Source organism: Parus major, chromosome 3 (genome assembly GCF_001522545.3).
Source record: "Parus major isolate Abel chromosome 3, Parus_major1.1, whole genome shotgun sequence".
Taxonomy (NCBI): domain Eukaryota; kingdom Metazoa; phylum Chordata; class Aves; order Passeriformes; family Paridae; genus Parus; species Parus major.
In genome coordinates this window covers 108,064,570-108,092,439 of record NC_031770.1, presented here as the reverse complement: position 1 = coordinate 108,092,439, position 27,870 = coordinate 108,064,570, and the positions used below count along the sequence as shown (strand labels likewise).

Below are 27,870 nucleotides of genomic sequence, written 5' to 3'. Positions count from 1 at the left end.
AATTACTCACTTTAGAGCCACAACTTGTTAAGAAATACATTCAGTAAAGTTTGTAAACTGAGCAGGAGGGAAGTTTGGGACCAGCCCTCTCTCACTCACTGGCTTTATCTAGCAAATGCAAATAAAAGAATAAACCTAATTTTAAAAAAACCTGCATAGCAAAACTCTGCCCTGTTAGTAGCCACCATCAATACATGGCTCTAAAAAGATGTTTCAGAGTTTTGCTAATGTTAAATGAGAAATGAAAGAAGTCTTCAGGAGAATTGTTCTTACACTTGTTATGTTGAAAAGGAAGGGAAGTGAACCCAAGGTACATACTAATATGAAACGTTTGTGACAAAATTTGTTGTCCTGTAAGGTTAACTCTGTTAATCAAGTCTGTTGACAGAGACTCTGAAATGCACTCCTGAAACTTCACTCTAACAAGAGGATCATAAGATTCAGGAAAATTTTGACTGGCTGAAAGCAGAGTAAGTTTCAAACCATATGAAAAATACATATTCTTTTGAATCCTCTTGTTTTTAATAATTATAATTCTGTCTTTTCCCTTGCTCTTAATAAAACAGACTTGTATTCATTCCCAGTTGCACAGCCAGTTCTCACAGTACCTGCCTTTTTTTGTCATCCTGCACAAGAATAATTACTATTCCGTGCAGGAGATTCAGAAGCAATATAATGCTACAGGCATATCCATGCAGGCATGCTTGGCAGGTGATGTTCATTCAGTCAGAGAATGAAAAAGGTTTATAATTAATGGTTTGGTTTTTTTCCAGTTAGGCTGCTTCTTGAAAGTTGGTTGTTTTTTTTTAAAGACAGATTTCCAAAATGATGGCAAAACATACACACACAAATTAAAAAGACACAAAATTTTTGTAATATTTATAAGTAATTTGATGTGCAGTACAGCAATCCACTTGTTAAGATTGGATCTTACAACTTAGAGGTGAATTCCTGATTCTGTAGTGTCTCCTGAAAAGTTTCAATTAATTTCAATAGCTGTAGGGTGCCACCCTATAAACACCTACCCCAATTTAAGGTTGCACCTAGAATACATGAAGAGAACAGTTTAGCTCAGCCATTTTCCATGACAAGTACAAATCTATCAACTTTCATGATTACATTATGTAAGTGTATTCATGAATGTCTGAAAGGAAAACATTAAAATTAATTAATTAAAACTAAAATACATGATACTAAATACTCATAGATGTTCTCTCCTTGGCATATGACTAGATGATGCAAAATTACTCGGATTTATTTTGTCTGCTGTAACCAGAGAACAATACAGAATGGTACTCAAAAATGTATTGCTTCCTTAACACCAGAAGCATACAGACATTTCTCAACTTGTGGTATTTACACCACTGACTCTAATTCTGTGGTTGGGGCTTTAGTCTTTTGGAAAAGCCTTTCTAATTTGATAATTGCAAGACATGGAATTCCAGATAAAAATCACATAATGAAATTCAGGGAACAAGTGAGTCATACACTGAGCTAAAGAGGAAATGCTTCCCTTAGAGAAACAGTGACCAGGAGGAATTGCCTGGGATGTGCATGTCCTCAATAAAAGAAGGATGTGGACTTGCTGGAATGGTTCCAGATGAGGACGTGAAGATGCTCAGAGGGCTGGACCACCTTTCCTAAGGAGCCAAGCTGGAGGAGCTTGGGGTGTCCAGCCCGGAGAAGAGAAGGTCCAGGGAGACCCTAGAGCCTCTTCCAGTGCCTAAAGGGGCTCCAAGAGAGCTGGAGAGGGACTTGGGACAAGGGATGGAGGGACAGGACAAGGGGGAATGGCTTCCCACTACCAGAGTGAAGGGTTAGATGGAATATCAGGAGTGGAATTCACTCTCTCTGAGAGTAGTAAGACATTGGCACAGGTTACCCAGAGAAGCTGTGGCTTCCCATCCCTGGAAGTGTCCAAGGCCAGGTTGGACAGGGCTTGGAGCAACCTGGGATAATGGAAGGTGTCCCTGTCATGGCAGGGGGTTGGAAAGGGAAGAGCTTTAAGGAGCTTTCCAAACCATTCTGTGATTCTATGATTTCTCAAAGCAATTGCTAACAGAGAGATGTCTCCTCATTACTGGTTTAAATTGGCTGCTCTTTGAACAGCCCGGACTTCCTGACCTGAAAGTGAACCAGACTTAAAATTCAGAACTTCTACCTGAGTTCTGCTGCCAATTTAACATCTGAGCATGGCTGAGTGAATTAATAATATTATGAATTAATAATATTTACGGCTGATTTCAAAGATTACATTCTATAAATCATAAAGTAGTGCAAAGCTTGTGTGTGATGATGCCATGATGCACCATAGCTGTAAATTCCCAGCTTGCACAGGCTGGGGAGAAAAAAAGCACAATCAAACCTCATGGAGTGCCAGGTATGAAGAGTAAGGAAAGGAGACACTAAAAATTGCTGTCTGAAGTGACAGGCTTTGAAGAAAAGCATTTTTACCCTTTTTGCTTTTAACTGGGACTCCCTTCACTGACAACAGAACTCGGCCTGATGTGAATATTTCCTCTGTCAAAAGTTAATTGAAATATTTAATATTATAATTTAAGTATGCAAAAAATTCTATGCTGCTCTTCATTATTGTTTCTTAATTACTTTAAATACGAATTTGTCTTCATAGTAGCCTTGTGAGAATTATCTCCACTACATACATGAGAAATAGAATCATATAATTTTCACATAGCCAGTCTATTTAATTGGCAAATGACTCTATTTTTCACCCTACTTTCTCTTTTCTCTTTCTAATGTTAGAGAGGAAAACATGAAGATTCTGGGATTTAACAACATGATTTAGCATTTAGAATTAAGCTAATTAAAACCATCAGCTAATTTGAATAATTTGGAACAATATATTTAGTTAGTCCCTTGTATCATGCCAATTGATAAATATACCACAAAATTATTAAGCATTTACATAAAACCAAAGAAACATCTGCTGTCATTAATTCAAAACAATCCTCACCATCCAAAGTCACTAGAGGAGTTCTCTTATTAAACATCCCCATGCCCTTCTTTGAAAAAAATAAATGAAAACTTTAAAAAAATATTTTTTTAAATGCATAAAACTTTCACAGCAATACTTAAACCAGTTACATTCCATTTTGCTCAGAAGCAGAACTGAAGCTTTTCAATGAAACTCCACTGATATATTGTTTAAAAGCAGAAAATTCAAGATTTTAATTTATGAACAGAGGTTTTGTTAGTTTGGTTAAGATTGGAGGATAAAAGTCAAAGTGAAACTCACTGACTGGTGGAAAACTGCAAGAGTAGTCTGACATTCTGTAACAAATACTAGAGTAGCAAACACAGTTGTTTAATAGTGACTTCCCCATGAATTATCTCTTAAATAATCGCACCCATTTCATGGCAGAACAAACCAAAAAGTTGTTTTGGGGAGCCTCGTGGAGGCATCCCAGCTCACCTTTGACAGAAGAAATGGTTCTGTATATCCTGGTCTCTTGCTCTGCCCCCCCAGCACCACTTCCTTCATGTATTTATATAAAATGAGGTACCATGACAATAGTTTTGATGGGAATTTCTTTTTTTTTTAAGTGTTGAGATGCGGGGAAGGAGAGCAAAGGGCATCTACTGTATATGGGTTCATTACCATTAGCTTCACTGATAGTTTATCCTGTTTCCTAATGAAAGCAAAAAACCCCCACCATGTCTCTATTAAAAAGCCATCAGATTTGGTATCCTGGTGACACTTTAAAGAGCACATTATGTGGGAAAACAAAATAAACATTTACCCTGGCAAATGGAAATGAATTTGGGTTTTGACATACTTGGCAGGAAGGTAGAATTATATTCATGTCAAGTATGCAGAAAAACTAATATAATATTTAAATATTTGCTTAAGTAATATAGAATTTAAACCAACACATTAGAAGTAAAATTTTTGTGAAATATTTTCAAGTTTTTTAATATTGGACATGCCATGAAAGTAATACTTTCAGCTGAAATTTCAGCCCTCTGCAGCCTTTGTTACATACTCCCTTCACTTGTAAGGTGGGAAAGAGTCCTCATCTTCCACTGACAAGTCTTTATTTATATTTCCAAGACAAAGGCAGTTCTTGTGCTGATAGTTTAAACTGATAATGAATATATGCAGCTTTCCAAAGAAACAACCCTGGAGAACCTGAATCTTACAAATATTGATCTAATGAGCTAATGTTAACACCACCTCAGCTAAACCCTACAGCAGACTTCTACTGTTCCATAGACGTGTGTGATTATTTTAAACATCCTTTACTTTGCAACAAGACTTGATTCAGTGAAGACAGATCTTCATATTCCCCTGAAAGTACCTGAATGCCAATGAGCTCTGAAATTCCCAATACAATACACTCAATAAGGTAGCACTAATTAATAGAGCTGGCTATGGGATGCTAGTTTTAGTTCCAAAAGTAAGGATTTTTATGTACTATCTAAATATACAAATACTGGACTTTCCTTTTTCTAAATCTGAATTCATTATTAGCTGCACATATCCACAAAAATAACATTTACCAGTGTATCACAAGTATAATTAATTATGAAATTTCAGGTAGAATATTCGGATTTATGAAGACTATATAAAAGTATTTATTTATGATTCTGCAATTTATTCTATTCCTTTTATTAATTCTATCTATGATTCCATGATTTAAGAAAAAATTTTGCATAATTTTACCTCATTTGGAGACACATGCTTAATTAGAAAATATCTTTAAACATTTCCAATTGCCATAATAATATTATAATAATTCAAAGCAACAATACCAATATTCAGTTGTGTAACTGCACAATGTAGAATTACATAAATTTAAAACACTTTAAAATAATTAATTTAAATGAAACCTGATTTGTAAATTTAATTATGAACTATTAAACTAACTGCTGAGATTTTCAGTTTTTCTAAATCAGCACAGCCCCTCTGAGCCCCATAATAGGAGAGAAGTTTTATTTTTAATCATCAATTAAAAGTGACATAAAGACTATTCAGACTATCAGATTATATTAAAAAAAAACAAATGATGGGAATTTTAGTTTTTATCTTTCTAATTTGCAGTGTCTGATACACAATTTTTTATGCTGCATTAATAATGGCTTGTGAATATAATATTCATTCAATCAGTCTGTTACAGAAATAAACATTAGGACACAATTCCCTGCACACATTCTTAAAATTGCTTACAGTGAAAAGAATCCCTTCCAAAGGAGTTAGCACCTTTCAGTTCAGCATGAAAAATATTTAGTTAATTCCAGAAGGGGAAAAGAGATACCATACAGAAAGAATTTTTTTTTTCTTTTTTTTGTTTCTACTTTTATGCTACAGTTGGTTTTTAAAAGGTAGAAAGCTTTGAATTCAAGAACTTTGCAAGAGTTCCTCCTGACAAAAAGCTTCAGCTTTAATTCCTGTTCAAAATCAGCTATATAAATATTAAATATATGCCATAGTTAAAATTGATATTCTATTGCTGGTCACTGAAAACTCTGTAAATTTAATGTGCAAACGAAAATTATTTCGTTTTTGAAATGTCAAAACCTGTTCACATTTCTAGGGATTGCTCTCTAGAATATATAGAACATCTATTTAGATTTTTTCCTGGAGGTCTAGGCTGACTGAAATGGAGGATTAGGGAGCTTTAGGGGGCTGGAGATGTTTCAAAGTGAATTAAAAAAAAAGGAAAAAAAAGGAAAATTTAAATAGCAACATAGCCCTGCTCAGAAAAATGGAAAAAAATGTTTTCAGTTAAAAATACTACAATTAACAATTTAACATCATTGGGATGCAAAGAACAATATCATTACCATCTGAGGCACTGCTTTGAAGGCTTAAGTGTATTTAGAATTGAAGGTGTAGCAACAGAAACAGCCATGGTCTGGCATCAATTACTTAACTGTGCTACCAGAAGTTCCCATAGACTCTCATGCCATAACACATCCTGGAGAAAAACTACTCTTCATTGGTGGTATTTTTAATATCTCAAGGTTTCTGAATTTTTCTGACATTTTTTGAGTCAAATTTAGCATTTCTCGAAGATGCCAATGTCCCTGCAGCATTTTCATCTCTCTTTTTAAAATACAGCTCAGGGTACCAAGGCTGGCAAGGCTCAAGAGCCATCTCACCAATGCATTCCTCTGAATTCTAGAACCAGAAATCACATCTCCAACCTTGAGGTATGTCAAGAGTTAACTCCCTTTTAAGAAGGCTGTGATTAGTAGCTGGAAATCTGTCTGACTTTAGCAGATCTGAGGATGCCATTACAATTTTCAGATATAAAATAATTAGCTGATGATATGAGCTGACAGCTAATACATCTACAATAAACACAAAAAATATAATTTCCAAGCGGATGTAGGGAACGTGTTCCGTTTCCAGACTGTTTGATATGGTCTGTGTAAGGAGTGAGGGCTCAATACCAGATGCTGGATGTTCTACAAGCTTTTTCTGCAGATGTCTGCAGCCTGAGAAAATCAACAGTGCTTTGAATAACACTCCCAGTAAAAGCATCTTCTTGTCACAGTCACTGTATGATATAGGATATGGATCCCACACAAGTGGATGAACTGATTTTAAATAATACCATCTGACAATGGGAGAAAAAACTCTCAGTAGGTCTGACAAAGTCCTGGAAATGGCTGTTAGCCTTGGGAAATACAATCCAGCCCCCTGACAGAGACTACCCGTCCTTCTTTTGTTTGATCAAATGGAAACCCAAATTTAATGATTGCTTCCGAAGTGCCGGAGGCAAAGTTTCAACAGCACTTAAACACTGCTACCAAGGAGTCCCTGTCCCTGCCCCTCACATGTGCCACTCAAAAGCAGAGTGTGCAAAAGATGTTAAGGAATTATCTGAGAATAAAATACATGCATCAGTGTATTTTTCTGTGTGACCACTTTGCACTGCTTTCTTGCCACTGCTCTTGTAGAAATGTCTTACAGCACACCAGGAGTGCAGCGCACACAGTACAGACACCAAAGAAGACCGTGGGTTCTTCCTTATGCCATAGAAATTCCAAAACCCTGCCACTACCTGCATAAAAAAGTTAAAAGAGCTACCTCTTTTCACATAAACCCACACATTTAACTGTGGCCCCCTACATGACCAAGATTTTACTGAAATAACATGAAATATTATCTAAAATTTCTTCTCTATCCAAAATCATTATTTCTGCTAGTGACAATATATTGTCTTGTCCTCTGTGAAAATTTAGGTCTTGTTGTAGATGTACTTTGTCAAGCCAAAGCAGGAGCAATGACTAATTTTTGTCATGTTTTGAAGTTATTTTAAGGTAAATCCCAGATTATTAAAAGGCACAAATGCTGATTACAAGAATGTCTGTAAGAATAAGCCCTGCATATGCACTCCATGAGGACTTTATGTAAGGTATCTACCTAAAAATGAGAACTGCTACTGTTTTTTCTGATTATCCAAATTAAAAGAACTTTTTCTAATTCATTTAATGAAAGTGTATACCTGACTAGGTACACAATTATTAATACACAATTTTTACAAAGATGGGAGAGCAGAAAGAAAGAACAGAGGAGACAAAATGTAAAGTCTGAGGGACTAAAGAGCCAAATAGAATCATGCTGTCTTGGGCTGAGTGAATAAACTATGGCAGCATATTGCTCGTGCTGCTCTGTAGGAACATTGTGGGTCCTTGGGAGTGGAAGCATCTCCCATTTTGCAACATGCAGAGCTTAATTGCGTTTTACCATTTCAACAGACACTTAGGACGCTTAAATCTTGCTGCTCCTGGTTCCTTTGCTGCAGCAGATGTGTGAAGCTCTCCCCAAGAGCAATTTTGCACAGCAGCCAGATCATATTCTTACGGAAGGGTACAGCAAGCAACATTATAGATAAAATAAACCACAGCGACCGAGACAAAATGAAAGACAGAAAACCCTGTTCCTTATGTACATAAAACATTTATTCCAGGAAATACCAGAAGCTACAGATTACAGAAAGTGCAGAAGCTGGAAAGTCCAATTATATGCTACCTAGATTTTGAAACAATTTTTAGAAATCTGAGATGATTTATCATCTATTTGCGTTATAAAAGGTCTTCTATTTCTACCCCACCTGCCTTTTAATATCTGAAATGGGAAACTTCAATGCAGGATCACAGGATGGTAGAATAATTTAGTCCAGAAAAGTTTTGGGCCTTCCAGAGATCTGTAGTTTGACTCTGCTCAAAAAAGGTCCAATTAGATCAAGTGGTTCAGCACCTTGACCAGCCAAGTTTAAAATATCTCTAAAGATGGAGACTTCCTCATCCTCTCTGGCCAATCAGTTCCACTCTTTGATCAGAACTGTTTTTCCCCTATTAGGCATCAGTTCAAATTCTGTCCTTTACCATGCACATCCAAGCAGGGTCTGGCTCCATCTCCTCCTGTCATTAGTTGGAAACAGCAACAAAATTTCCCTTTTGCCTCCTCTTTTTCAGGCTGAGCCAACTTTTGCCTCTCTGTCTTTCATCACATGTACCCCCTGTATTTCTTGGTGACCCTCTGCTTCAGTATTTCAAAGTCCTTGTACTTGGGAGCACAGAATAGGCCACAGATTCCAGATGTGGTCTCACAAGTGCCAGATCATGGGGAATCATTGTTTCCCTTGACCTGCTGGTAACCTCTGCTGACACAGCCCAGCACGTGGCTGCCCCACAAGCTGTACCCTTGCACAGGGTTACAGAATCCACATTTACTATTGCTGACCTCTGTGTCAGCCTATTTCTCCAGACTGTCAACAAGATCCTTGTGAATGCCAGGCCTTCTTTCCACACATTTGACTGCTCTGGATTGTGACTCAGTATTTATTTTCCATGCAATGAATTACTGCTTTTATTTAGTTTATAAGATCCAGCAGCAAATCATATCTGAGTTTAATGCATAAAGAGAATCATACAATCATAGAATAGCTTGGATTTAAAGCGACCTTAAAGTTCATCTGGTTCCAGCTCCCTGCCATGGGCAGGGACACGTTCCACTATCCCAGGTTGCTCAGAGCCCCATCCAACCTGGCCTTGGACACTTCCAGGGATGGGGATGACTTCTCTGGGCAACCTGTGACAATGTCTCACCACACTCACAGTAAAGAATTTTCTTTCTCATATCTAATCTTCATCTCCCCTCTTTTAATTTATGCTCCAAGAAAATGCAGTACAAGGGCAGGCAACTACTCTGGGTCCAAAATGTTCTGCGCTCACTTTAGTTCCTTCCTGTTAATTTACATAGAAAACTGATGAAAGTAAAATCACATTAAGCTGTACACTTTGTATTCTTCATCGAACTTGTGTTCTTATTCTTGCTTTCAGTACTAAAATCACATCCCCTATGAAAAAATCTGCCATAGGGTCCTATCTTAGCAATACTCTGTCAGGTTTTAAATGCAGTTTGTGGTTACAACTCCTGTCAGAATGAGCTTTAAAACAAAATTGCTGATATTTCTCATTCCTTAGGAAACAATGTGTTTACTATTGGATTACCTTAATCCTTAGCAACAGATCTTTTGACTTTTCCTCATGATTCCTGAACTTGAGTGTGAATGTACGTGGGAAGGTTTGGCCACTTGTGGGGCAAATGTGAACAAAAAATGACAACATTTGACCTTAGTAACTGGGTAATAGGTAATCAAATCTTGTGAAATGATGGATTTTGGTCTGGAATTTACTCAAAGGAAGATGACAATATGGACCCAGAGACTATTGAGTGAATCAAGCCATTCTCGACTTTTTTTTGCTTAAATGCCTGTGGCAAAGGTTCACAAAATCCTCTCTGACTTCAATCAAATACTAAGCTTCACAAAATCTTATGTGAATGAAATCAAATACTATGGACAACATAGTCCAGGAACCAGCAACAACCAACAGGAACCAGAAACCTCTTTATTTCTGAGGAGAAAAATTGCAATAGTCTTGGCTAATCCAGTGGTCAGATGGAAAAACAAAACAAACACAAAAAAAAAGCCAAACCAAAAATAAAAGCAGAAAAAGAAGAATTAAATATACAAAAGGAGAAAGAGAACAAATCTCTGTTTTACCCAGGTTCCAGTAGTAGCAAGGCATGATCAGTATAACTACAAGATGAGCTTATAATTATTTTCCTCAACAGTCACACAGCACCCAGTGACCTGTGGCTCAAGCACTTTAACCAAATGCAACATCTTCGTGTTCAATAACCCTCTGTAGATTTCCTCCCCCCTTTAAGTGGTGCAATTCAATAGATCTGAGCTCATTTTGGCTATATTTAGCTGGAGTGCAGCCTGAAAACTACTTCCAATGCTCCTCTATGTTGTCTGTGAGCAGCAGACTGGCTGGAGGGGCTCTGATGACACACAGCTTGCTCAGTCTGCTGTCAGAGGGAAAATTCCAGTTAGAAAAAAAAGGATTCTCAGTCATTTTGTAGCAGGTATTTGCAGGGCAAATCCATGGGCCTGATTCAAACCAGGTTTTAGTTCCTGGCAGGATTTTAATACTGGGAAAGACAGTGCTAATCCCTTAGTGGATATACAGGGTAAGGAGAGGGAAAGAGCTTCTCTGCTCTACCTGTGATGTCTAGAAATAGATAAATGAACCTTCAGAGAAATGAGCCTGACACAGCCTTAGGCCAAGGGTCTTGCATCAGCCTCCTATGAAAGAAGTAGAAAAAAATCCTCTCCTCAATATACAGCTTGTGACTTCTCTCCCCTCTCTGTTAAACCCAAGACCTTGCCTGTTACTCCTCAGACCCTTCTTTTCTGCAGCAGCTGAAACAGAAGAGCACCCTCAACTCCCCTCCATGTCATAGAGAGCCTTTCTCTATTGTCATAATTTGCTAGAAGGTATTATTTTCTTCCACAGAAAGATTTTTGTGATTTGAAACTTTAAATGGAAGGAGAGAAATTCAGGGGTGGCCTGAAATTTGGTCACACAGTGGCTGACAACCCAAGGTGCTCCTGCTATGGAGTTTTCCAGGTGAGAGTGAGAGAAGCAAGTGGTTGTGAAGACTTCTGCCAAAAATGCAGATTCTCTGTGCTGAGATTTCAGTCTCACTCTTCACAACAGTGTCAGAAAATTTCTCCCTTGCAATAAGTAGGAATCTTAGAGAGTAATACTGTGTTTGAAATTCTTACATAATTTTAACTTGTGTTACAACTCCATGGATTTTTTAATTTTGATAATCCTGTGCAAAACACTCTCAAAAATGGTTTTATGCTAGTGATGAATTCTTTCTGAGAAACTTGAGAGGACAGAACTGTTCTCAGTGTAGACCTGGTTAACATCTTATCCTAAGAAATAAATGGTTGTCATTTTATCTTCATCCACAACGTACTTCAATATTAGGCTTAGTGGCGCTTAAGAGTTAACAATTTGCAACATAAAGGTTTCAAATATCTGAAAAAAATAACTTCCACCCCAAAGTATCAGAGTTACATCCTGTCTTGTAGACAAGATTTGCAATATTGCACCTCTAAACAACCTCAAAAGTAAAAAACACTATTAGCAAAAATTTGATTACTTTAAATTATGCCAAGAGTTTCAACAACTTTCTACCAATGGCACCTTTGTCAGACTTCAGCATCAATCCTTGTTCCCAATTCTCCAAAGTTTACAGAAAAAATAACTTGGTTGTGAGTACCTACACAGGGTGATTAGTAGAGCTAAGCAACAAACATGTTAAACACATGTTAAAATACACTCAGAAGAAGAATGTTTGGTTAGTCTTGTATTTGGCTTCTAATCAAATGCTCCATAGAAATACTGTTTATAAGCATGTGTGTCTACATTTAATCACAGATATAAATAATATATATTTAAAGTTTCCTTCCAAAATTTGAGACACAGTCATTTGGGCGTCAAAAACACAACAGCCCTGAATCTTTCTCTTCCTCAGAGAAAGCAAACAGTGGCAAAAAAATACTCAAAGAACTAAAGGACAGAAAAGCAAATAGCACCTTGCCCTTCCAGCAAAGCTGCCTAGATTTGCAGCATGAGCAACATTCACCAAAATGCTCAAAACCCCCACAATTGAAGACACAAACAAATAGGCCACTCTGTAACCATAGCAAGCAACCCCAATGTGAGAAAAAGACAATAATGTTAGATTTAGCAGTGTAAAATGTCTTTTAATACTGGCTGTAACAAGAAATCTTTTCCACTCAAGGGCTTTTTCCCATTCCAAAGAGAATGACACAACATTTACAGCCATATAGATAATAATGAAAACCTGTTTCTGTTTATTTTCTGTTTACTTTTAACCAATTCAACCACTGCCCAAAAGAAACAGTGCTTTCCCACTATCCCAAACATTCCCAAGCAACTTGTAATCAGAGAAACCATTAATACCACCAGGCTGATTTTTATACCAAATAATGCTTACAGATACTTTGATGCCAAGACAGCAAATTTAGAGTTGAGCTGCTACCAGTTGTGCTTTGCACTCATCTGGAAATACTGGGTGGACTGATGCAGTGGAATTAATTCCTTCTATATTTGCATTCCTAACTTCCAGTTTGCAGTATTGAAAAAAAAACAACAACCCATTTCCTAGAGAATAAAGGGTTTTTTGTTGACTGATGTTTCATCTAAGTTCTTTTTAATCTTGGCATTTGTGTAAATCAAAAGCAGTAGACTGTATGTACGGAGCTACTGTGACCCTAAAGTCTATTTTATATCATCATTACAGGGGTTTTTTTTGTATCATCAAGGTCCCACAACACACACAGATCTTCAGTCTCCAAAGAGAATCATCCCAGAGGCACTGGAAGTACTTTTCTTAACATCTGATAAACTACACTTAAATGTAACTTAGATGTTTCTAGGAATAAAAAAAAAAGAAAAAAAAAATAGAAAAATATTTTTTTCCCTCTGATCAAAGGAATTAACTTTCCCTGGATTGTTTCCCTCTCATTTCTGAGTACAGAAGACAGCCTAAGTTTCTGGGGTATTTAAACTTTTAGGCAGGTACCACTAAGTGAAATTCTAATGAACTTATGGAAGTGATGAGCTCTCAAAACAGCTTAAGGGAGTGGGAAAATGAGATCCTGGTCTCGTTTTCACCACTGTACCAAGACTCTCATGTCTTTGGGCAGGAACTTTCCCACTTCTCTTTGAGTATGTTACTTAGCCACTATAAATCCTTTTGTACTCTTACTTGGCCAGGACCCACAAGTGAGGATGATACTGGTTTGCATTTAGGGCTGCAATTATTTAGTCCACAAATAATGTAAGATTTAAGGGATTTAATGGTATGGCTTGTCCTTCTGTCTGCCACTGGCATCCCTTTGCCCATATTTGACAATGTTTGGTAAAGAACAGCACAAAAACCCCACAGGGATTACACTATCAAATCTTACCACAGGATGCTCTCTTTCCTAAAGTGAAGCTGTTAAAATCAAAGATGATTTAAGGTTAATAAACTGTGATTCTAAAAACTATTAATTTATTAGATTTGGGTATAAAATTGTGAGATAACAGAAGCCAGCACTCAACTAAATCCAAAGATTCTGTCCCAAAATATAAATTCTGTCAACAAGAATCTGATATCAGCAAAGAAGTCAAAAATAATTATTTGAGAAGAAAAATAAGTATATTATAAAAATTAGAGAGCAAAAGAGACATGCACTGAGAATCGATGCTTAGTAAAAGAAAACTTCTTAGTTTGTCTTCCAGCATGCTGTTTCTATTAAGTGTGTGTTGTCTCTACTTTCCATATGGGCTTTAAAGCAAATTTCAGTTTGTTACTGATACACTCTCCCAATTAAACGACCCCAAGTCCATGCCCTGTGTCCAAGGGCAATCACCACAGAGCAACCTCTGTCCATGCTAATGCTCTCCTAAGAGAGTGGCCACATCCAAACTGTGTAATTTGGAGAGCTCCTGGCCTCTGCTGCCTCCCAGGAGTTTACAGACATAGAATATTTTGTGTTGGAAGGGACCTTTAAAGGCCACTTAGTCCCTCTGCCCTGCAGTGAACAGGAGTGTTTTCCACCAGATCAGAAGCTGAGAACCCCGTCCAACCTCACACTGAATGGTTCTGGGCAACCTGTGCCAGTGCCTCACCACCCTCATTGTAAAAAGCTTCTGATGTCTAATCTATATCAACCCTCCTTTAGTTTAAAGCCATTCCCCCTTGTCCTGGAACTCCCAAAGTCCCTCTCCAGCTCTCCTGAAGCCCCTTTAGGCTCTGGAAGGGGCTCCAAGGTCTCCCCAGAGCCTTCTCCAGGCTCCCAGCCTGGCTCCATAGGAAAGGTGCTCCAGCCCTCTGAGCATCCTCATGGTGTCCTCTGGACCTGCTCCAACAGGTTCTTGTTTTCCTGACTTGAAGGCCTCAGAGTTGGACATTGTTTGGGACAATGTGACCTGGCTCAGGTCAAAGCACGATCACTCAAAAGCTGCTGATGATACTCTAACAGGAAGGAATCTTCTTGATCACTGACTAGTTTAATAATATATTCCAAGTCCACCATATTTCTAAGACTGAAACAGAGTGAACTCCCAGAGCACAGTTCCATGTACCTCAAGATGTGGTTTGGTGTGTTCAGGAGTCTTCTGCAAATACAAATTAATTGTGTCTCAACAAAGACAAAATTAAACAGGAGTATTTTAAAAAAAATGTAAAAAACTATGTATTTTACTCACACTTTAGTGTGATCTACCATCTTTTGCAGAGGGCCCATTGCATTACTGTGAGCTTTAGAGATTTCCCACTAAGGCATCACAGGACAATATACCCTAAATCACAGAATCATAAAATCACAGCATAGTTTGGAAGCACAGTGTTGGAAGGAACCTTAAAGATAATCTAGTTTCATCCCTGCTGCAAAAGAATCAGAAAGTACGCATTTAATTTAGTTTTTTACCATTTTGCTGGCTTCAAGACGGCTCTAAGGTAGTCTGTTCTTGTAGGGAAGTTATTTTCCCTCCACTGTTTATTCAAACTTGCTATGAAAGCATTATGGTAGCTACTGCAACTGAATTATTGCCATATAACATGTGACTGTTGGAAATATATCCCTAAACTGGCAGTCAGGGTGACACATGAATGGTAGTGTGACACATGAATGAATGAATGACACATTAGGTATTTCTCCTAATCCTATGGGAACAGAAGTGAGACAGAGCACTCACAGTGTGATGCTCTGAATTCTTTTGTGTGTCAGTCCAGATTTCTGATGGGAAGATCTTATCTTGGGGGGGAGGGAGCATTAAAGCTTTAAAACAAATGATAAAAAAATGGGTATTTACAGAATGAGAGAGATGTCAGCTTTGCAGTAACACTGACTGAAGTCTTTAAATAGCTACACTTTATTTAATGACAAAACATGGAGAATGTGATAGTGGTTCTCACAGAAAAAAAGCAGCAGAACTGAAGCTACCATTGACAAAATCAGAGCCAAACCTGCAGCTGGTTTAACTATGGTCAGGAACCTGAGAGGTTCAGAGGAACAACATAAGGTCACAAAGACCCAAAGCTCCAAGTCTACTCAAACTGCAAAATAAGGAAAAATTCCAAGATTTTAAATGAACTGGGGCCTCTTTGCCCCACCAATTCAGCCACATCCCACAGGAATACCACCTCTCCTCTCTAAATGATTTTTAAGAGACAGAGGAAAGCCAAATTATAATCTTCTTTTAAAGTGTCAGTTACGGTGGATTCTGTAATACAGCAGGCAAAGGAAGTCAAACACCCGAGGAACACCAGCTCTGGCTATTCCAAAGCCCAACCTGTGCAATAAAAAAGAAGTGTGGGTAGATTGCCATTACAGATGTCATTCTCAAGAGACTGACACACATTATGAAGACCAGTTCTATGATCCATCTCTCCTTCCCATGCACAGTCCAGTTACATCCAGGAATGAGAATCACTTTTTCCATCTGTAAATGGTCTTTGAGGAGCAGAGTTTCACTGGTGCTTTACTGCTGTCTCAGGAGAGCAGGATAGTAACTGTTATAAAGTGAAGCAGAGGTGTTATTCCAGGTTTTATTTTGTTTTGACTTTGCCAATACAGTTGTCTGGTTTGCCTCTACTTAATGTTATTATTGCAGTTTTATAAAAAGTCATTTCATCACAATGTATTGATATAATAACCACGTGTTATGACAAAGTAGTGTGAAATTTGTTCTTAATTTCTGCCCTATATTTTAAGAGCATTCCACCTTGGATTAATGTCCCTTTGCAAATTGCTGGTATTACTGATTCTGAGATAGTCCCTTTGCTTCAAATTAATACCATGGGATATATCAGAAATTCTATGGACAATCCTAGATGAGTGTCCTTTGCTTTAAATATGACAGTGCTGGCGGTTGTATTTCAGTCAAAGAAATGTAGAATTGTTTGGTCTCCTTTGGTAATGTCCCAAAGTGTCTCAGAGCTTTCCTGACTCCTCCATGCTGCAGATATGGAATGGACCTCACAGCACTGCAGGCAATAACATGAAGGCTTAGCTCTAATTTTATGAAATGCTTTAAAAGGAATGAGTATAAACAATATTTGCATCATAACTGAAAACATACTGCTAAACAATCATATCCTGTTTAGCCCATAATAACATCAGAAATATATGTTTATCATCTGCTCTGGACAGCTTAGCATGATTTTGGCCCAAGGCAAAGTGGAACTGAAGTCATTTATGGTAGTCCAAACCAAGGTAACCACACATTTCTGAGGTAATTCATACCTAAAAGGAACACCACCCTTAGACTGCAGTTCATGATTTAAATACACTAATTCCTTAAAAAACCCTGTTAAATTGACTATTGGATTTCCCCCAGAATTTAGTGTGGATTAAACAATCTACTGAAGAAAGAAAATGTGATACAGAAGATTAGCCCATCTACTAACAACTCTTCCTTTAGGAATGGATCACATTTCCTACTATCTTTGATTCCTTTCCACCCACCTCAAAGTGACAACAAAATTCCAAACAAAACAAAGCCCAAAATACGTTAAACATTTTAAGTAGCATGTTTCAAACAGACTTTCATGTTTTGTCATTAGTTTTAGAGACTAATAAGAAAGCAAATAGATAGTGCTGGCTTCATACCTGTATATAATTCATGACTGTATTCTAAAATAAGATCTTGATTTTCTCTTTCTTTTCTTTTAACATGGAAACAGATCAAGAGTTCACAAGATGTAATGAAGTCAAGCAATAGAGAGAAGAAATACTTTTTATATATAATATACACAAATACTACAGTTCATGATTTACAGTCTAGTAATAAAATCCAAAACATATAGTCAGATGAAAGGCAAATATTTGATCACAGACACACATTCCTTGACAGACAAACACAGATTCAGATTTGCCATTGTCTACAACAGAGAACTTCATACTTTTATCAACTTGCATAGCTCTTTAGATCAGAAAATTACTATATTGGAAGAAAAGAAGAGAGTGCAAATTCAAGCACATTCAAAATTCAACCCATTCATTCAGAAGTATGCTGTTATCTATTTCTGTGTTTACAAGCTCAAAGGATTTGCCTGCCTTTATAAAAAACATAACATTTTGCATAAATAAATAAGAGGTTAAAGAAAAGAAACCACCAGTTTCCAAAATACAAATAGTGGTTGGGTACAACTGTTCAATGACACAAATTCTCAGCTGGGTGGAAATGGGACTTGCTCCTAACCAAATTCTTAGAGAGAAGTGGTTCTTCATTAGATTTTGATTTCTTCCCATTGAAAACAGAAAGGAGCAGAAAGATTGGGAATGCTGCAGTTCTGAAAAGAGGCTCCATTAAGAAGAAAGAAAGCAGAATTACAACTTGCACAGGATAAAAATTTCATTATTTCTTAGAATTTTCCATGAAATCCTGAAAGTGAAATGAAGCCCTAATAGCCAAATATAAACCACAAAAAAATTACCAAACACATGAGCCACCTCAGCATTGAAAGGGAACTCAAACCAAAGCCCCCAGCTTCCAGCACTGAAAGGGTATAGAAATCACTCTACAAATATTGAATTTCCAACAGCCCTGTCCACTCTGTTGATGTCTGAAAATGGATGGAAATTGGCTCAAATACTTCTCTGGAATTATGAGTGTGCTCCTAGCACATTTTTGTGCTTGACATCCAGTTGTCTACACAAAACATGAGGAAGACTTGAGCAACTGAGCACGACAAAGGGTGAAGGACTCTCTGCATTCACTGTGGACCAGATTACCAAAATAACAGGGTAGTCCTGCCCACCCACAGAAAATTAGTCAAAAACACAGACTCCCATGCTAACACAGCTACACTACTTCTCAATCCTGCTTAGCTTTATGGGAGTCATGTAGCAATGCATTTTTTAATGTAGAGAAAATTTTTCTTAACTACATAGAACAGAAAATAGATCTGGAAAGGATGGAGAGAAGAGTTTATACTCAAGCATGCTAACAGAGAATATTTTAATTTCATCTGTAAGCTGTGTTATATGAAGAGTCCTCAAATGCTATTGAAACAAATTGCTAAGAAGATAAATAATTATTGCAAAAAATCTGCATGGGATATTTATAAATAAAATTTGCTTTCTACTGGAAGAAAGTAGAAATACACAGCAGACAGAAAGATCCATAACTACCCTTCTGTAATCTTCCTTCTCAACATGTGTGCTTAGATATCAAGAAACATTTTTTAAGGAATAGGAAAATAGGATTTCTTTAGACCATCTGGGAAAAAGAAAAAACACGTAACAATGATTTAACATGCAGCATGAAAAAAGCATCAGACTAGCATGGTGCATTAAATGCTTCATAATTTTTCTGCTGGGTATCAATAAAAGGAAAGAATTACCTCCATCCGTTCCTGCTTGACATCATCGATCTCATCATCCTCAAACATGGCCAAGAGCTCTCCAGTCTGGTCAATGGAGTTGAGAAAGTCTTGGGCCAGCTTCTGCCTCTTGTTGGTGTTATTGCTGTTGAATTTGTCTTCACAAAGACAAGCAAAACAGAACAAACAACCTATTTGGCTTCTCCAAATATCACCTGATGTCCCTCAGAGTGACACATTTTAGAACCAGCTCTAAGCAGAAATGGCTTGTTCATATTGTGCCACTCACACAAGCTATGCTACCTGAACAAGGTGATGTCACTGCTCTGCTCCTGTAACAGCAGAACATCATCTTAAGTATTTTTTAATATAACCAAGTAGTTTTTCATAATCTAGAGAAAACTAATCTGCTGCCCATTTATCATTTCTTCTCACAAAAATAATCCACAGCCGCAGAGGAAAGTCTTTGGCAGAAAGAACTTGAGTCACAGAGCAGAATATATTGAGGAAAAATTCTTCCCTGAACACATACAGAACATCTTCATTTCCTACAACCTCAAGCAAACACTAACATAACCATTAAGCTCCATAGGTGATGGACCACTGCTCTGCAGTTAAACCTGGAGAATGCTGGCAAAATGATCTCTGTTGCTCTAAACAGCAAAGCAGCTATAAAACCATTGAATTCACAAAAGAAAATTAATGGCTTTAATTATCAAAGCCCACTAGAAAAGGCATTCTTTAATTCCAGTATAAATTGCCCTTAGGAAGCATTTCATGAACATCTAAAAGGCTTAGAGGAATTTTTTATTATTTTATAAAATAAAAGTATTTTATTATTTGCTTTAAGTAGTGACACAAGCTAAAGTATTAAAACCCCAAAGCTGCTAGGTAAGAAGCTGTACTTCCAGATTGCTTCCATACACGAAACATAAAAATAAAATGCAACAGGCAAATTTAATCTCAAATGAGCTGACAAAAACGTATCCACAGCTTGATGAAGTCAGAGCAAGAAGTACAATGCTCACCTAGCATCAATGTGGAAGCTCAGAGGAACCAAACACAAGGAATTCATTGTATGGGAAAAATAATAAAAGACTCTGAGAAAGGAAGTAAGTTTAATACAGAAAGTTGTGTAAGGACATTGCTAGATGTTTTAACAGTATGGTAAGGTTTAGATTTGCCATGATAAGTTTTAACTTAACTTTTTACAATGGATATGTTAGTTCTAATGTCAATATAAATCAACAAAACGTTAAACCAGGAAACTATATGGCATAAATTAATGTATTTGTAATTCAAAGAGTTTTTCCTTTACATGCATTGGTTATAAAATTTGTGACTTCCTCATGGAATGCAGAAACAAAAGTGTTTCCCATTATTTAAACTAAAGATTTAAATTATAAAATGTTAAACCACACTTATAAAATACACGTCATATATTAGTGTTCAGTGACTTCAGATTATAAGAGTTTTTTAAAAAAAAGCATGTCAAAACGTTTTGATAACAATTTAGCAAGTGCCCATTCAATTGCAGGTGGTGCATTTAAAATACAGATGCTGAAATCAATTAGCTCTTTAATCAGCACCAGTTTCTTACTTCAACAAAGCTCTCACATGAAGTCTTACTGCTCATGCACATGGTAGATGCAAACACATTTCAAACTGAAAAGCAGAGATTTTCAGCAAAATTCCTCTAGAGACTATTTTTGTGTCTCTAACTATCAAGCAAGACATTAATACTTTGCATTGAGCTGTTAGCACTTTTACAAAACATCAAGCCCCTCCCAAACTAAGTAATTTCTTTTTTCTACCTTCGAGGAGGTCATCTTCTTCTATTCCTTTGACAATTTTAGATTTGTAGTCTCGAAAAAACATGTATTTAAGTAGCCTTCGAAGCTTCTTCTATGAGAAAAAAATACATTTATATAATGACTATTACATAGTTATTTAATTTGTATGTTTGTAACACAGAAACATGCAAATGTGTAGCACATTACTTAGTAAATATAACTTTAAATATTTGTCATTTTAAATTCTGCAGAAAATACATAGAAAACACCTCAGGACAGTAGAAAATCCATATTAAATATTATTTATTTGAGCTCCTTGGTACTTTGTTTTGACTTTCAGAAAGGAGAAATTCATATATTGGGCTTCTTTATGGCATTCTAAAATGTTTGCTTACTTTGGAAAGTCTAGGCTAGAAATGCACATTTCAATGAACTTTGACTCCATATCAGTTGCTGTTTTAAGTACAGCCTTATAGCTTTTATCAGATAAAGAAACTGCAATTTATTTTCATGTTTTATTGAATTTTGAAATGATTTTGGCCGTTAGGTTTCACCTGTCAAATGAGGAAAGGAAAACAAAGGAGAGAAAAGAGTGAGAGAAAGAGGGAAACTAAGGAAGAAAAGGACATAAAGGAAGAATAAATAATATAATTTTAAAAAGTTGAATTTTTTTTAATAGTTATTAAATTTGAGGAGGGAAAATTATTTTTCCCCCCTTTGTTGACCTGCTCTACTTACTATCCAGAGAAAGCAAGGCCATACCTAAATTTGGAGATTTTAGTGGGATAAAAACCAGGAAAAATATTATAAAATAAAATGAAGAGGATTTATAGACAGTCTAAATGACAAAACTATAATGGTCACATTGTCAACTGTGACACTGACACCCTTCATAACTGGGGGAACTTAGAATGATTGATTTTTAATTAAAGGGACATAAAGCATAGGGATCAATATTTATATCTTATTAAGAAATTGTTCTGAGCTCTAAGGTACATTATCTACCCTATAGCTTTGTGAAAAAAAAAGAATTGATAACTGAAGCTACAATTCAAAAAAAGACAATTATTATTTTAGATATTACAGAATGATTACAACATGCTTGATCAAATACAATTGCAGAGCAGCTGTACTTTTAAATAAAGCTATTCATGATGATGGATTCCTTTACATAGGTTAAGAAAGCACTTGAAAACACAATGAGCAGCTGACTACATAAAATAAGAAATTTCTGTCTAATCACTGTACCTTATCTTTGCGCATTAAGAACAGGAGATCTTCAGCAGAGATGACTCGAGCTCCTCTCATCTGAGAAACTTCAGCTGCTTGCTGCAACTAAAATAAATTAATAAATTAGGATGGCCTTTTCAGTGTTAAAAACTTTATTCACTGGGGTTTGTTTTAAATAAATTCAGAGAATATTTTGTATGGTTGTCCATAGCAAAATACAAGCTGTGCACTAAAACACAAGCTGGGACTCTCAAAGGTGTCACTCACTCGAGTCTTGTTTGCCAAGAAGTGAATAACAATTTTATGAAAAGCCTGAAAGACTTTTGACAAATCTCAAGAAAAAGCTTTTTTGTTTATATTTAAAATGATTGCTTTTAAAAAGTCCTGCTGCCTTTTTTTTTTTCTTCTCTTTGCACAGAAAATGAACATATAATTCTCTCAGGCAATGTAAAAATGCCAAATTCTTGCCATAGCACTTTATCTGCAACTGTGGAAGGCCGGCTGATCCCTCTCCCAATTTTTTAGAATAACAAATATTAATTTTAAACAGCTTACCTAAGTATTTTTTGAAAGAAATTCTACCCCTACTTGACTTAGCATTAGTACAAACCAGACTCACATGAAGAACTGTTTTAGGAACGTTCTTATTTCATTTGGGAGAAAGAAAATTAATTGATAGGAAACACCAACTCTATTAATAAAGGAACTGAAAAACCTATTGAGCAGACCAGGCCATTCAGCTGTGAAAGTGATAAAGATTTGATTGAGCAAGGAATGACACAAGAATTGATAAGAGGTGGCCAAAGGAGTGGGAAGCAGTGGTCTGCCCTCACATCCATTGTGACAATACCTACAAAAGCCTCGAATGCCTCAAACTGTGCTGTAAAGAGCAAAACAATCTCTTTGTAAAGGACTAAGTACATCAGTTTTCAGTAGGTGCAGGAAACTGGGGTTTTTACACAAAACTAGAACAGGTTTAGAAACCTGGTAACCTGGGTTTTCTGCACAGCTGATGCTTATCAAAGAGCTGGGCTAAGGAGATTCAACCCAAATGTGCAAAAGGATTCAATGGGATTTGCTCCTTTCACCTCAAAAGCTTTTTGTTCTGGCATAAGATCATCACAGAATCACAGAGTGGGTTGGAATGAATTTTTTAAAGATCATCTAGTCCAACCCCTGTAATGAGCAGGGACCTTCAACTAGACCAAGTTTCTCAGAGTCCCCTCCAGTCCTGAATTCTTCCAGGGATGGAGAATCCACCGCCTCTGTGAACAAGCAGTTTCAGCACAAAACACACTGCTGTATCGACTGAGATAGAAGGGATGTTTCACACTTTATCCTCTAACTTGAAAAAAATAATCCAAAAATCAGTATTTGATTGGTTTTTTGCCCTCAGCCTTGAGCCTTTTCCACTGTTGGAAAACTGACAGTGAGAACATCACAAAAGTCATCAAAAGAAGAGACACCTTCAAAAATTATTGATACTAAAATTCAAGCACACCTGTAACATGATCAATAAACAGCAATTTAATTTATGTTCAAATAACTCTATATTATTCTTTAGAAATGCATTAATGCACCTGAAAATAATTTAAAGAAATCCTATCCTTCATACTCACACTAGCAATGGTTTCACTCAGTATCACTGGCTGAATAAGTATATTATTAATCTGAGCTCCCATGCTGCTATGACTTGAAATAGGCCTATTCAGAAGTTAAAAAGATCAACAAAAACAGTAGCTGTTTCTAATATCCAAAGAAGGGGAAAGTGGGGGGGGGGGGGGAATTTTCATTTTGGCAAGTGTTCAGTGGGCAAAAGATTCAGTCCATAAATCATAATACTGGACTGCATTAATTTTTTTCCACACTAATCACAAGCACACAAAACGTTAACTGTATCTGGTACGCACAACACAAAACATACTGCGTGAATAGGTTCAGATTTTCCCCTTGGAAAGCCTCTCTTGGCCCTTGCAGTCACCGAGACCAGAGAGATTTCAGGAATTCAGAAGTCACAGTAACATAATCTCACTTGAAAAATGTAAGAATGTGAAAAACGATAGCTCTATTTTTTGGCATAAGAAAAACTGTTTCTTATTCTGATTAGTTTGAGGGCACGCAAGCTACTTATGTTTCTAACATAAAATATAAAGAGTTGGATAAAAAAAAAATTACCAAGAATGAGCCAATATTCCTCTCTGGTGTAAATCTATTGCAGCTAATGGATTTATGCCAAGGCTGACTTTGGTCCCACTGAGCTTAAAAGTGTTAGAAAACCTGACCTTAGCATGGTGATAACACAACACAGCTTTCCCAAATATCATGTAAAACAATGGCAGAAATATCCAAAGGGAAAGCATGCCCTAATTCCCAAACATGCACAAGGATGATCTCTTGGCCCCTTCCAATCCAAACCATTCCATGATTCTCTCAGATATAAAGTTCAGGTATGCTAATTTCCACATGTAGCTGAAATACCTTCTTTTTCCAAATGACAAACACACGACAATGACATTTATAGCAAAGGTTGTGTGTGAGCTGCTTGCAGGAGCCTTGCAATGAAGGAAGGGAGAGTAAGGAGCAAAGGCCAAATTCATGTCCCATTTGCATCTAAGTAAATCCTGAATAACACTGTTTACTTTAATGGAGTTATTCTGGGCTAAACACGAGATCAAAATCTAGAATAATATTCTCAGTTTCTACCAAAACAATGAAAACTTTATTCTCGTACTGCCTCGACTTCTGCATCTATTTTATTTTAAGGAATGGACACACAGCATTTAATTTCTTTGGCTTAAAGAAAGCAAAGTACAAAAATAATTACTTCCTGTACAGTTATAAAATATGGATTATTTATCCAAACAGACCGTAATGAGTTTTGCATTGGTACACGTATTTACCTGGGAAACCGGGGTATGCTCAGGTAAATATGTATCCAAGCAATTAAATAAAAATTACGTCCCACACAGCCGAGGCTGGGGGGAAGATGTATTTATAGTTTAACACACACATAATTGACTCATTCAAACCACAACCTGAGTGCTTTGCTATAATTAGTATTATAACAAACCGTCTTATTTGACTGTCCCAGAGTTGCCATTAATATGCAATAAGCCCTGATTCCTGAATTTCCGGAGCTGAAGGCCTGGTTGAGTCATTGCGTGATGAAGGGGGATTTCAGGAAGCCGTGCCAAAGAACTGATCCATCTCTGAGCACCCCAGCATTTGTCATTTCAAAAAAGCCCTTCTCAGCTGCCTGAGATCAGGAGGAGCCTCACCCCTGGCTGCAGTGGGAGCACGGGGGGTTTCACTCAGGGACAGCACTGCCCGTGACTCCAGATGATGGGTGCGATAGAAATGCTGCAGGGACTGTTCATACATGAGGTTAGAAGCAGTTATGGCAAGAATTTCCCACCATCTCCCTTCTCCAAGCCTCACTGCCAGTCACAGAATTTGGGGCTGCAGCAGTTCCAATATACTCGCTTGTCTTCTCCTGTTTTTTTTAGTTTTGAAAATATTAAGTCCACATTACAAAATATTTTGTTTGGGATGATATTGAAGAACAGCAAACAATTCAAATTACTCAGCTTTTTTAAGAAAAACAGGCTAAATTCGCTAATACCAGCAAACAATGTCTGAGACTTTAGAATCTGAATATATTTTTACTATAGCAGAATTATGAACCCCTAAAAGTGAAATTTAAATAACGGAAGTGTTGAAATGATTTTAACGATAGGAGCGCAAATAGCTCTGTTAATAATTAGAAGTTTATGAAAAATAAGTGCATTTTACAATTTTTCCCATTACAAAGAAGGTAGTATATACAGTAACTATATTTTAAAGCCTAAGAAGAAATGGCTGGGGAATAATATTTTAAAATGTAATCACAAGTTTAATGACTTTATGAAGTTAACTTTCTTGGCAGGATGAACTGAAGTATGTTAACAGTCACCTTACGGCTATTTTCTTTTTGCAACTTCTGCAAATTATAGATTTGTTGAAAGGAGTATTCATTCTCCTGTGACAGAAGCACAGTTACTTCAATGGGACTGTCTGCTTTTTTTCTTTCTTCCAGAATTATTTTTTCTTCCACTACCTCCAAAGTCAACAATCACCGATACTTCTACAAAACCGTCTTGATGGACAAACAGACAAAAAGCTGGAAAACAAACATACCGTGTTGTGACATAATCCTTCCAGTTAAACTGCAGGACAGAGTGGGAATGGTGATGTTTGCATGCCTTGGAACTGCTGAGAGCCAAGAATAATGCTGCAGGAGCTACGATTTTGTTTTCATTATAGAAGAAAATTAGATCATAGTTCACCTGGGTGATTTTTTTTTTTCAGAGGCAGGAAGGTTGTTGTGTTATTAAATACACATTAAAATGTTCTATTTTCTCACCTTTTCTAGGTAAAAGCCACACTACTGTAAAATTACCAAATAATATTCTGAATTAAGATATAGTCCTGTAAATACATTCCAAACAGACTGTCCTGATACTTTGATGAAGGCAACTAAATAGAAAAGGTAAATACAGGTTTTCACTTTAAACTTTCTATGTAATATCTCACATGCTACTAATGGTGACACCTGAGCTTCTTGTCGTAACACACACAGAGAGGGAAAATACTGACTTTATTTCCACAAGTCATCATAGAGATGTGCTTTATGCACTTAGCACATCCTGGGGAGATAATTACATTATGGAGCCCATTAGAGCACTGTGGCAGGTAATGAATGATTCAGGATCACTGCACAAGGGCTCACCAGCACGACTGAATCATCACAAGATGTCTAAACCAGAAAATTTACCATCTGCAGATTAAAAGAGAATCAATTTTCTTTGTAATCGGTATTTAGTTTCAAATTTAAGCATTTTTTACTGAAGATCATTTAATGTAACACCAGTTGATTGTATGTGACCTCTAGAAGATGAAGCTCTGTGTCACATTTTAAATCTTTAGGGAATCATGGAATCATAGAAACGTTTAGGTTGGAAAACACCCTTAGGATCATCGAGTCAAACTACTCCCCCTGCACTGCAAGGCCACCACTAAACCATGTCCCCAAGATCCACACATCTGCCAAATCCCTCCAGGGACAGTGACTTCACCAATTCCCTGCACATGCCGCTCCAATGTTTGACACCCTTTCACTGCAGAATTTTTTCCTAATATCCAATCCAAACCCACTTTGGCACAACTTGAGGCCATTTCCTCCTGTCCTATCATTTGTTACCTGGGAGAAGAGACCAATCCCCACCTGGCTTCAAACTCCTTTCAGGGAGCTGTAGAGACTGGTAAGAGCTCATATTTTATGCTTGACATACAGTGAATCTCAGTTCATACAGATCATAATAAGAGAACACGAGTTCATACCCCACAGCCCCTGCCATTTACTCAGATCTTGGTTTCAAGGACATAATTTACTGTATCTGTCCCTTTATGAAAACTGTATTCTCAAGTCCCTGAAGCAGGAATGACTGCTTCACCTCACCTTCTCTTGACTTCTATTTCAGGCAGCCCAGAGAGCTGCATCTGGATACAGATCTGGAGTCTGAAGCCAGTTCCCTGTAGCTGGAGAAGAAAAGCATCTTTGGCAATAAGCAGGTTATCCAGGGACTCTCTCCCTCCAAAAGCATAAAGAACACATCTACAGGCCCAATACTTCAACATCAGGGGTGACAAACAGCTGATATAAAATTAAGAACACAGATTGTTCCAGTCACAGGGGAAAACTGCCCTTCCTTCAGCTGCCTTCAGAATGAAATTGAGTGAAAGTCAGTCCCAGGAGCTCCAAAAAAACAGCCCCACACCTCAGACTACTCGTTTTTTACCACACCACTGGTATCCCAGTGTCCCACAGATCAGTATGAAGAGTACATTTTTTGAATATTCCCATCTGTTAAACTGAACATTTAACATAAATGCAAACATCAGCATCTCTCTTCATTTGACTCACACCTCACACACTTCTTCTGATCACAGAAAAAGTCAGAGGGTATTTCTTGGTTTGTTCTTTATGTTTTTTAGCAACACATTCAGTACAATCAGAGTAGAAAAAGTGCAACAAAAGGAGCTACACACTCAGAGGGAGCAAAAACAGCA

At 37.1% G+C, this 27,870-nt stretch overlaps 1 protein-coding gene across 4 annotated transcripts in view; it reads right to left on the bottom strand.

The window, feature by feature from the left end:
• The window catches only part of SUPT3H (SPT3 homolog, SAGA and STAGA complex component), a 253,101-nt gene that overhangs the window by 62,838 nt on the left and 162,393 nt on the right, over positions 1 to 27,870 (bottom strand). For all 4 annotated transcript variants that reach the window (XM_015622505.2, XM_015622504.2, XM_015622507.2 and 1 more), the window contains exons 4-6: positions 21,781 to 21,867; positions 20,554 to 20,644; positions 18,761 to 18,897 (exon numbers count right to left, since the gene is read on the bottom strand). In XM_015622505.2, coding sequence (XP_015477991.1) covers positions 18,761 to 18,897; positions 20,554 to 20,644; positions 21,781 to 21,867 — 315 coding nt within the window. The remainder of the gene's footprint in view (positions 1 to 18,760; positions 18,898 to 20,553; positions 20,645 to 21,780; positions 21,868 to 27,870) is intronic.